Here is a 12,729-nt window from a genome sequence, read left to right on the forward strand (position 1 = left end):
GATAAAAAACCTCACTAATTTATATAATAGGATACAAGTTACTTTTTCCATTTGTCTATCCATACTTTTATTGTTTTTCGCTACTTATGTTGTCATCCTTGTTTATACTTGTATAGGGTTACATACAGGTTAATTGATGAATTGATTAAAGCTTAATTATAAAACTAAACATCAATAAACATTAAACACTTGTGAGATTTATGACATAAGAAGAAACATTAAAATACTCATTATGCCTATAATATACCAAAAAATATGATATCTGTTTGTCTTTTTGTAGCAAAAGATGTCGCTAACTTCTGAACCGATAAGGTTCTTCTTTACAGTAAAGCTTGTTAAGGTCCGGGGAAGGTTTGTAAATATTTTGGGGGAGGGTTCATCCACCTACCCAAGTTAAACCACTTACCTCTCCCCCTCTGTTCTCTCCCCCCCCCCCCCTTGGAGGTCTTTAGAGCGTAGCCTTTAATGGTATTACGTAAGTTAACTAATTGTTTCTAATGTTGCATCAAAATAAACCTTTTGACTTGTTATCAGGGAGAGAGGATACATTGGGGTTGCTTATTTAACAAGTACCTAAAGTATTATGATAACGTTTTTTCATTTATTGGCTTAACAACTTTTGGGACTTTTGAATTTTGATTGGTTGATGAATTAAGTTGAGTATCCATACGTTTCAACCTCAAATTGTAATCTACATAAGGAGTAATTCTATGTATCATCATTTGCGATGTACATTAATTTGTCGACCATTGTCTTATCCCTTTAGATCCCTGTTTCGTTGTTATCAATTCTTTCAAGTTTTTACTTAACATAATTAGGTTATTTCAACATAAAGCATATTAGATCTCTTTAGTAGCAGAGTTACTCTATAATTCACTTTGATGACTTTCTGTTCGTAATGCTATGGGAGATATGGGATTTTATTGGTTAATATCAGGGCCCATCAGTTTTTTTTCTGTGGGGATTCCCTGTGCAAATGAGCATTATGTGTCTGTCTGTTATGCTTCAAAAGACTTGAATACTTATTTTTGTTAGTTTCTATTATTTATAGTATATTCTATTTCTTTCTTTTTCTTCACTTCTTATGGATGTTATCATACTTGTTTTCTTTCTTTTATTAAATATGATACTTTATTGTTAGATTTTAATTACTTTTCATAATGATTATGATATAGTTTTCCAAGTGAATCCTTATACTAAAGTAACAGGATGTCTTTCTGTCTGTGAATTTGTACCGAAGGATCTCGCTAACCGCTGAACCGATCGGGTTCTCCTTAACAGGGTAGCTTCTCATAGGTCCCGGGAAGGTTTATAACTATTTTGGGGGAGGGTACCACCACCCTCCCAAGAGAAATCACAATAAAATCGAAAAAAATTGAAATATTCCCGCCGCATAGTGTCGCTAGCGTAGTGGCACTGCGTAGAGACATAAATTTAACAGCTGATCGCAACATAGATAAATTATTTCTCAAATTAGATATTTAAAATAAAAAAACATTTAAATGCCACTAGAGGCCTCTAGAGGCGTAGCCGCTAGTATATATATAAATAATCATCCATTGTCTTATCCCTTAATATCCCTGAAATGTTGACACTTAATTTAAGAATGAAAATGTGTAAATAAAACTCTTTGTAAATATGGGAGACATACAGGATAATGAGAGGATTTGCATCACAGACCATGAACACAAGGAATTCTATGATTCTCTCACTTGGTGCAATGATGATTTTGGTATGAGCTACATAGATAGATAGTTTTATGTTTGGTTAGGTAGATAGATAGATTTACATTTGGTTAGATAGATAGACAGGTAGATAGGGAATTCTATGATTCTCTCACTTGGTGCAATGATGATTTTGGTATGACTTACATAGATAGATTGTCATATTTTTGGTTAGATAGATAGATAGATAGACATAGATTTTGTTAGATAGATAGACATAGATTTTGTTAGATAGATAGACATAGATTTTGTTAGATAGATAGATAGATAGACATAGATTTTGTTAGATAGATATGTAGACATCCATTTAGACAGATAAATATATTGTCATACATAGTATCGCCTTAAAATGTATACCTAACAATAATATGAAGTATAAAAATGTAAAATGTTATAAACGTATTTATATGTAAAAATATTGTATGGTTTAGTATAGTATTGTATTATATTTATGTTAATACCGTTTTTACCTACATTACTCTTACATTTTATTGATCCATGGATTAAAGCCAGGAATGTAGGGGATATGGGATTATAAATTGTACTGGGAGGTACCCATAGTATAGTTATTTAAACTTTGGGTACTAACTGAATTTACAATTAAGGTTTGTAGCTTAGTGAAACCTAATCAAGGTTTAATAAAAAGTCCCCAACGTTTTTAAGGCTACGAATATGAGATCGTGTTTACAGAACTTTGGGTACCAGTGTAATTTATAGTTCTATGTCCTTTCACTCCCTGAAAGCTAAAGTAATCTTCTTTTCTTATGCTTTAGTTTACATATATTTTATATTTTTAAAATGTGTATGTACTCTTTAAATATGGGATTTTGTGTCATAATTTAAACTTTCGACTTAAGAATCACTGGATTTTTTTTCTTCAATATTTGTAATAGCTTATTTTAGTTTCTGTTGGGGATCTTCTGGCCTTCCTTACTTAACCTAACCTAACTTAATAAGAAGTATCAAAGTTTGATTATGGTCCAAATGCAATGTAAGGAAAACCACCGATATTTAATTAAAATGTTTTTTTTAGACGACCCCGCCTTCACCGATGTGATCCGCCAAGCCGAAGCCGCTATTGATGCCGGCGTGAATCCTATCAGAATCTATCAGGTACTTATAAAAATCCTGAAGTACAGATTAGAACGATGTCTATCTGAAGCACAAGATCTCGTTTTTTCTTTTGCTTCCAAAAATTAATGACCACAACTTAGGAATAAAAAATGAATATGCTCCACTTCTAGTGACTAGGGGCGAAGTAACAAATTGCAAAGCTTGGAATTGAGATAAGTTTCACTCGTAAGTACCTAGTGAATCCCATTCCCCCCTCTTATTATTATGTACAATTTTAATAAGGGGGGGGGGGGATTTTAACTTAAGGCCAAGTTAGATGAATAGTCATAAGTTTTCACGAAAATTTATCATGAAATTACTTTCCCCCTCTTGGTTTGGTTATAACCGGTTTGTATTCGACAGAAAATTGAACCTTTCATAATATTTTAGGGTTCGTCTGGTAGCTACTTTGTAAAGAACACGGAGGGCAAGACCATCGGAGTGTTTAAGCCCAAGGACGAGGAGCCCTACGGACGCCTGAACCCCAAGTGGACAAAATGGCTGCACAGGATGTGTTGTCCCTGCTGCTTTGGACGCTCCTGTCTTATTCCTAATCAGGTAGGGAATTCTGTTTTCCTGTTTCATGGCTTCGAAAACGATTATTGTCCGCTGTAGATCAGGTGAGCCATACTGAAAAACCATGTATCGTATTGTTTAGTAGACAGTTTTCTACGAATAATGAAATAAAAGTCATAGGTAATATTCATACCAGTTTTGTTATCCCAGGCCTTCGGTCCCTAGGCCTAGGCCTAGCTAGATGGTAACAAACTAGTTTTAATGGTATAATTTTTATTCTACTATCCGCAGGTAGCTGTCTATAATACGATGCGATAAATACCTATTATTGCTGTGCACTGTGCAGCTTCTTATTTAGATACATCTCAGGGATCTTAAGGGATAAGATAAACAAAATTATTCCCTCTGTAGATTAAATATTTGATACATAGATTAAGACACTACTATCAAGCAATGGACATTAAACCAAAGTACCTAAAGTTTTTGAGCCAACGAGATAAGGAGTTTTAAAAATTTAAAGTTCAATTTACTCTTCCTACTTGAGTATATTTTAAGATCTTTTGTTGCAAAGCTAATTAGATTATTCACTTTGTCTGTCCGTTCGTCATTCCGTAACCCTACTGGGGAGATGTGATTTTTCCAGCGTGTCGGAGCCGTTTAATTTTGATGCGGCTCCGGCTCTGCGGAGCCGTATATGGAAATACGGCTCCGGCTCCTACCTTAAAATTAATATATAAATTATTGAATTTAATAAAATAAATTAAATAAATAATATAGAATATTTTGCTTTTATTTGATTAAAATAGAAGGATGTGTGTCTATTTGTGTCTATTTTGTGTCTATTTTGTGTCTATTTTGTGTCTATTTTGTGTGTGTCTATTTGTTAATTCTAATAGTTTTTCAGTTTATTATATGGAAATAGACCGTTGCCAAATTTAATATTACCTAAAAAATCATTTTTAGCTAATCTGGAGCAGGAGCCGTTTTTAACAAAAAATACGGCTCCGGCTCCACCAAAAATGTTGCTGCTCCTGGCTCCGGCTCCGAAACGCAAGATTTTCCAGTATGACTTCGAAACCGATGGATTTATATCCTCTGAATTAGAACTGGTTCTCGGTCATACCCTAAAATCATGTATAGCATTGTATTACAGACAATTTTCAACGAATATTAGATTGAAAATCATAAGATTAATACCAGTTTTGTTAGCATGGGTCTTATGCCCATCTTGGCTAACAAAACTATTCTCGTCTACTATTTTTTTTGTGAAGATTACCTTTCTCAAATCCATTATGCAACTTACTTAGTTTGTTAGTTTGTCAGTCATGGTACAAAAAAATATATGCATTGAATTGCTGTTTTTGATATTTTAGTTTTAGCTTCAATACTTTTGGATGTTTACATCCTTTTTAAATTGCACTGTCGTACTCTTGATTGGATCCTATTAAAGCAATTTGATACAATTTAAAAGTACATATTCAAAATAGATGCAAATTTTCAAAATGAATGCGTTCATGCTAAAAAAAAACACCTACTACGGTGGTTAGTTTAGGTGCCATGAATCAGGATGATTCGGTTTCTAGTATGTAGGGTAGCTTTCTATAGGTCCAGGTCAGGTTTTAATTTATTTGGAAAATGAATAAGGCAAACATATTTACTAATTTAGAGAAATTACCTCTGAAAAATACTACCCCCCCCCCCCAAAAAAAAAATACCTATTATTTTTCCCAATACCTAACAAAAATATTTTAAATCTTCACATCTTTATTCATATTTTTTATCCTAAAAATCATTGGAAAAATCCTACAATATTTTTGTGTGTGTATAAGAGGTATATAGAGGATTTCAGGGACTGACGGAGTTACGGAATATAAGATATACTGGTACCCAAAGTTTTATCTCATTCGTTGGCTAAATAAACTTTGGTTACTAAAGAGATTTAACCAATAATTTTAATCTTCAGAATGAGTCGTTCGTATTTTCCCTTGAAATCTCTTTGATATCCAGTTCATTTGCTTAAAAACTTTTCTATTCAATTAATAATTTTAAACTACAAAAGTGGTAACTTTTGTTGTTATCATTGGGGATGTAAAGCAATTCATCTTCATTGTTTTATAGATTTCTAGTTGAAATATAGTTAGACATATGCGGAAGTGAATTCACACCTATGTATATCTGTATTGATAGATACATAAGAACTTGTAATAAATATTAAATTACATTTGTATAGATAGTACAATGTTAACTTTGTCCTTGATAGATATAAAGGTCACGGGTTTGAATCCTATTATATAAAGTAGTAAGCGTTTTTTGTCTTTCCCGAAGGATTTCGCTACTCGCTGAACCGATATTGTTCTCCTTTACAGTGAAGCTTTTTATAGGTCCTGGGAAGGTTTTAAACTATTTTTGGGGAGGGTGTCTTGACCTCCTCCACCCCAAAAAATATTTTGATATTTTGAAACTCAAATTTAAAATGGGATGGAGTCGACTTTTCCCCCTCCTACTTTAAGTGCCCCTAGAGGCTTCTAGGGGGCGTAGTCGCGATTCATATAAAAAGTATGTATATACTATGGGATAAGACAATGGGATGATAAATGAATGTACGCTTCCAATTATGATCAACAAAATCACTGTTTCCATTGATTGAAATTATTTGTGAAACTGATGTGCTAGTTTGTACAACGCAATCAAGGTTTTCATGAAAGTCCCTAAAGTTTTAAAGCCAACGATTAAGATTTCTTATTTATAAAACCTTGGGTACCTGTGTAATTTATGGTCCAATGTCCCCACCCTTCACCCAAGGGACTTAATTAGCTTTGTGTGTGGGGGGGGGGGGGCTAAACAGAGCTTCTCTAAAATGTCAAAATTATTTAGACTGTTATTTCAGCAGAGAGGGAGGGAACATTATCTGTAAAATGATACCCAAACTATTACAACCCTGTACAGTAGCTCAAAAACTTTGGGTACCTTTATTGAATTTTGATAGCTTGGTTCCAAAATTTTAACCAATAATTTTAGTCTACAGGAGAGGAAATTTGTTTATCATCATTGGGGATGTACATTGTACATCACTTTATTGTCTTAAGATCCTTTAAGATCTCTGCATTTTAGAAATTGAAGACAAAAATGCCTTTTTAATATCGATAATCATGTATAAATCCTTTTTTAGGGTTACATGTCGGAAGCTGGAGCTAGTTTAGTGGATAGAAAACTTGGACTCAATGTTGTACCTAATACTAAGGTAGATCTTTATATGTATCTTTCTATTTATAAAAACTAGCGGCTTCGCCCCTAGCCTCTAGGGGCTTTGCCCCATGAGGTTTGATCAAACCAATTTTTCGTATTTTAGATTTGTAAAAGAATTATAAAAAAATTTCTTTGGGGGGGAATTTTTTTTTTTTTGGGGGGGGTTATTTTTTTTTGGGGGGGGTTGGCGGTTTCCCACCCCCCAAGAAAATAGTTATAAACCTTCCCGGGACCTATGAGAAGCTACCTTGTAGAGGAGAACCCGATCTCTCGCTACAAACAGACAGACAAACAAACATCGTTATACTTTGTATTATAGATATTACTTATTACCATGCAGCACAGTAAAGACTTCCAGACAAAGGTCGTGCAATCAAACATTCGGTTATCCGTTGGTTGTTACTTAACCCTATATCCCATTAGAAGTGGGTAATGATCTTTCTTTTTATCTCTGTTATATTATATATCATCACTTTTATGTATGTTGTCATCCTTGTTTCTATTTAAGGTGGTGAAGTTAGCAAGCGAGACATTCAACTACTTGAGAATAGACATAGAAAAATCTAAAGCAAAAAAGATAGTCAACGAACACTTTCCCAAAGTTGGCAGAAGATTTCATCGGTTAGGTATGTAACATCAATAATTGTAGGAGTTGTCACGCAAAGTGCCTATCGAGCATTGAACACCTCTTGGTTTATAATGAATTGCCTTACTATTACAAGGCACTTAATCCTGCGGGGCCTAAACCTACGGTGCTTTATATCTGCGAGGGTTCTCGGTGCCTTAGATAGTATATAACCTAATCTAATCTAAAGTAACTAACAAACAAAAAACTAACCCCCCACCCCACAAAAAAAAACAAGATGTTTAAAGTGTTATATGGATGCTTTTTGATTAGGATCCTGTATGAAGGGTAGGTGTTACTCTTTACACCCCCCAAACATCAGTTTATATCAATTATCCATAATCATTCAGCGCCTTAAAATCAACTAGCGACAATGCCCCTAACATCTAGGGGCTATTTTATTCCAAGGGATAGTGAAGGGCAGATAATATTATATAGCCTAAAACCATCTCTGGACCTTTGTAAAGCCTTCCTATAATGAAGAACTCAATCGGTTCAGTAGTTATCGAAATCTTAACATACAGACAACAAATTATAATAACCTTGTTACGATATTTAATAGGATAAATAGTTCAAACCATCTAATGTTAAATTTTGGCAACTATAATAACAACAAAAATGATCAAATTTACTCTCAAGCACTTCTTAATTTTAGTACCTACCTATACATTTGTCGCTATAAAGTGGCTATTCACCCAAAATCGTAATGTTATTTTCAGGGTTGCCAAAAAAATATGCAGGGGTGTATATTCTACATGAGATCCCCTGCTCATTTTTCCATTTCCCCCTCCTCCTTGGTGAAAAAAACCAAAAAAAATGTGTGGTAGGAGGGATAAAATAAATAAAATATAGAGTTCTTTAAATATTTTTCCATTTTCCCCCCTTCTTGGTGAGAAAAAACTAGGGGGGAAAAAAATAAAAAAAATGTAGCAGGGGAAAAAAATAAATCTTGTGCAGAATATACACCCCTGAAAATATGATACCCATTCATCCTTTTTTAATTGTTAAGGTTGCCACCAAAAATTAGATATTAATTTATTTTTATATTCAGGGTTGCCGCCAAAAATTGGATCTTTCCAGATGTTTGTTTCTGAATACAAAGACGCAGACTTTCATCTTAGAAGGTAAATAGGGTCGGAATTTAAGAAGGGAGGGAGGTTACAATGGGCTGTTTATTACACTAGTCCCCAAAATTTAATGATTTCTTATTCGTTGGCTTAACAACCTTGGAGTTTTTTTATTGAATTTTGATAGGTTGGAGTGTTGAAATGTTTTAACCACTAACTTTAATTTAACTTTAATTTTGTAAATCATCATTGGGGAGTTACAGGAATTTATCGACTGTTGTCTTATCCCTTAGATCCCTGAGTATCTAAAACTTCAGTCAAATATTTTAATTCATTTTTATACGCACAGAAAGGTAAAACATCCTGTTTTTTTATATATAAGGATTAACCATTTTTTGACTCGCGAAACACATTTTTATAAAAATCTAAATATGAATACCTACGTTTAAAATTTTCTTCATGCCTTAAGAAAATATTTCTATGCAGCGTTTCGGAGCCGTTTGATTTTGGTTCGGCTCCGCGGAGCCGTATCTGGAAATACGGCTCCGGATCCAGCTTCGGCTCCGACCTAAAATTAAAAAAACGACATATTGTTTTCCCCATAAAAAATATTTTTTATTTTTTACTTTTGAAGGTTTTAAAAGTTCAATTTTTGATAAAAATGGACTTGAAAAACTTAAAAAGGGCATTGATTTGCACATGACAAAACAGAGTTACCAAATTATAATTTGTAAAAAATCTCTTTATTTATCTAGTCCGGAGCCGGAGCCGTTTTTAACTAAAATCACGGCTCCAGCAAAATATGGCGGCTCCACGGCTCCCGGCTCCGAAACGCTGTTTCTATGGGTAATAATCTGCATGTAATTAAATAATATACCTATTACTTAACTGATATTAAAAATTGATGTATTTTTCAAGAACTCTCGAAGCAAAATGCTGAGTTTTAAATTATTGATATCATCTATCTTTTTATAAAACCTTTTAGTTTATTTTCAGTTATGAAATAAAAGTTAAAAGGCTGAGTACTAGAGTAGCATTTTTAATCTAATGAATTACTTTTATGTAACAAATTAAAGGATTGGAGAGATCAAGAAAATAGCCTAAAACCACTCCAAAACATTTATTAAGCTTAACTGAAATGTACAACCCATTCGGAACAGCAATTTTTGAGGTTAGGGTAGATGGGTTACATCTTCATTTAATTAAGGATTATAAATATTTGAAAGGGGACTATCCACGAAAGAGAGCAAGTGATTCTAAGCACCTTCCAGCAGTGATTCTAAATGTTTTTTTAGTGAATATACTAGGGATATGATTGATATCGAATGTTTTGTTGAGTTCAAACTGCTGTGACACAAAAGTAAACTTCTTTAATGAAAAGTGTTAATTTAGATAAAAGGATGGTAACTTGTAATATTGTTAACAGTTTTATTTGTGTACTTGCGTTATTTACAGCATTTGATTATGTTTTGGTGTGCTATTTTATTTGAACGGTTAAACTCAACAAAACATTTAATGATATTTCATAAAAGAATGCTTAACATTTAATCATTTTATTCATAGAAAATTATGTTGAAACTTTTTTAAAAATTGATATAACGATATTAAACATAACCCTAGTATATTAACCTAAAAAACATTTAGTATCAATGCTAGAAGGTGCTTAAAATCACTTGCTCTCGTTCGTGGATAGTCCCCTTTTGAAAATAAATCTTTTAAGTAAGAATCTTAAAAATCGTTAAAAATATAATATATCAAAAGCGAAGCTTTTCTACTTAATAAGAGTATGTCCGTCTTTACGTTCGTCCTTTAACGGTTAGCTCTTTTCGTTAATTTAGACATGTTAGAATTGTCCTATCGATTTTCAACTTTGCATAATAATCATAAAAAAATTGAATTTTTTTTAGATTTGAATCTGAACCATTACATCCAGTTACACAAGAAAAATTTCAGGTATTCCATCATAATAGCAGCTGCACCCTAAGCATTAAATAGCATAAAACCAAACCAAGACCTCAATTTAAAATTAAATACACTTAAAGAACCCTGGGACATATGTGAAAATTTCCTAAAATGGTAAATAATTCGATTTAGTTGTTATTAAGAACTTAAGGGACATACAATGAAAACTTATCTATATTAAAGGTAGAACGATGTCTGTCTGAAATTCAAATCGCTGAACTTGCAAGGTGGTCTGCTTATTAGGGAATATAGATACTGTTCCTGTAGTGTTTTAAGCTATTTTCTTGGAAGTAGCAAAAAGGTGGCCAAAAAAGGGAACAATTGCTCACTTACATTAAGTGCCTAATGAGTAAAGAAAATGTCACAAATATAGGCAAGGCAATAAACACGGCAATAAACACTACACAGATCACATCACCTTTTCCAAAACTTAGAGCAAATGACTAAAATACGATGTATATTGCAGTGGGGGGGGGGGCTTACTAGAGAAACTGTATTGAAAGCCGAAATTAAATTTAATCATTTATGTAATATTATTTTCAGTTGTTATTTGAGCGATTAGTAGTGCTAGATTATATCATCAGAAATACAGACAGGTACAGTATTCTAGAGTATTTCTCTGTGTGGTTCAATTCCGGTTCTGAGCTGAGGTGGATTCTTAAAAAAAAATTTGCCCCACTAAGCGCTTAGTGGGGCAAAATTGTTTTCGTGAAAAATCCTCCAGAATCACATAAAAAATCTACAAAAATTAAATAAAATCTTATATTAATAACCCTTCTATGATTTTGTTTAATTTTTGTAGATTTTTAATGTGATTTTGGTGAATTTTTCTCGAAAACAATTTTGCCCCAAATTTTTAAAAGCGAAGCTTTTCTATAATTAGGGTCGGTCCGTCCGTACGTCCGTCCGTCCGTCCGTAACATATAGCTTTTTTGGTTAATTTAGGCATGTTAGGATTGTCCTATCGATTTCAAATTTTGCATGGTGATTCCTTTAATAGTTAGGTACGATTTAGAAAGCGTAGCAACTCTATAATCATTACCAAAATGTCCGTACGTCCGTTTTAAACATGTTGATTTTTTTACTTTTTTAACAACAAATTTTTATGTGATCAAATCATCCGATTGATCTGATTTTTGGTATATTGATTCCTGGGAGAACAAAGTATAATGTTATAAGCGAAGCAACTCTATAATCAAGTCCTTAAAATGTAGGTATGTCCATAAACATTATCCTGTATAAAGCATTTTTTAAAACAAATTTACTTAGAATTTTGCTTCGACTCTTATATATTTATATTCTGATTATTTAGTTCTGACAATATATAAGTGTTAATGTCCGTTTGTCCTACCGTTTCAGTGCTTCGCTTTTATGGATGTTGTCATCCTTGTTTTTAAAGATTCCACCTCTGTACTAACAAATCATGTTTCGTATCGTATAATAGAGAAATGTACAATAATTTTGTTGGCCCGGGCCTTCGTCTACTTAAGGTCTACAAAACTGAAGAAAGTAAATTGTTATTTTCAGTTTACTATCCGCAGAAAAGTGTCTATGATATGATGCGACCATAACATAATTGGTCAATAAGCTTTAAGTGAAATAACAGTTATTTTCTTATTAATTGGCAGAGTTTATAATTTGATTACATAAATTTGCCTTTTAATGTACATGCCGTGTTTAGCAAAACAATTTATCAAAAAATCCTTTTTTACTGTATACCTAATAATTTTTTTTTCATTGTCTAGGACCTAGTTATCTTATATTCATCAAATAAATATCATTGCTTCGATTATGGAAAGAAAAAAAAGTAGCGGGTTTCTTTGTATGTTCACAGTAGTTCACATTTGCTTAACCTAACCTAAAATAACCAATTAAAAGTTACTGTGAAAATTAAAAGAAAACCACTACCTCGTTTTCTTTCCATGACCCCAATGTTTTTTTTCTTCAGAGGAAACGATAATTGGTTGATCAAGTATAAGAAGCCGCCCCCACCGCCCGCTGTCTCTCCCAAAGCTGGGGGCGGGGAGGGCGAAGGCTCCGCCCTTCAACCACCCACCGCCGACGAATGGCCCGAAATCGACGTGGCGGCGATTGACAACGGTCTCGCCTTCCCCATTAAGCATCCTGACTCGTGGCGGGCCTATCCTTATCATTGGGCCTGGCTGCCTTGTGCCAAGGTAGGCTGACATTAAATCCCCATTGATGATAGATAAAAGTTACCCCTTCTGTAAATTAAAACTGTTTGTTTAAAGGTTTGGATATTAAAATAATTCATCTTTTTAGACCAACCAATTAAAATTTTAAACCTAAAAGTCCTAAATGTTTTAAATCTATCAAATTAAAATATGATTATAAAAAGTTATCCTTTCTGTAGGTTATAATTAAGGTTAAAATATTTCGACCCTTAACTTTATGAAACCAGCCAATTAAAATTTAAAACCTGCAGTCCCCAATCCAGCAAATATACAAACGTTTT

General features: G+C 33.2%; 1 protein-coding gene across 2 annotated transcripts in view; it reads left to right on the top strand.

The window, feature by feature from the left end:
• Window positions 1-12,729, top strand: part of Pi4KIIalpha (phosphatidylinositol 4-kinase II alpha) — a 41,696-nt gene that overhangs the window by 23,120 nt on the left and 5,847 nt on the right. For both annotated transcript variants that reach the window (XM_080145595.1, XM_080145596.1), the window contains 8 exons: window positions 2,758-2,837; window positions 3,228-3,395; window positions 6,523-6,594; window positions 7,108-7,225; window positions 8,276-8,348; window positions 10,199-10,244; window positions 10,797-10,849; window positions 12,202-12,430. In XM_080145595.1, the coding sequence (XP_080001721.1) occupies window positions 2,758-2,837; window positions 3,228-3,395; window positions 6,523-6,594; window positions 7,108-7,225; window positions 8,276-8,348; window positions 10,199-10,244; window positions 10,797-10,849; window positions 12,202-12,430 (839 nt within the window). The remainder of the gene's footprint in view (window positions 1-2,757; window positions 2,838-3,227; window positions 3,396-6,522; window positions 6,595-7,107; window positions 7,226-8,275; window positions 8,349-10,198; window positions 10,245-10,796; window positions 10,850-12,201; window positions 12,431-12,729) is intronic.

This window comes from Acartia tonsa, chromosome 13 (assembly GCF_053477335.1).
Source record: "Acartia tonsa isolate MP-2025a chromosome 13, ASM5347733v1, whole genome shotgun sequence".
Taxonomy (NCBI): Eukaryota; Metazoa; Arthropoda; class Copepoda; order Calanoida; family Acartiidae; genus Acartia; species Acartia tonsa.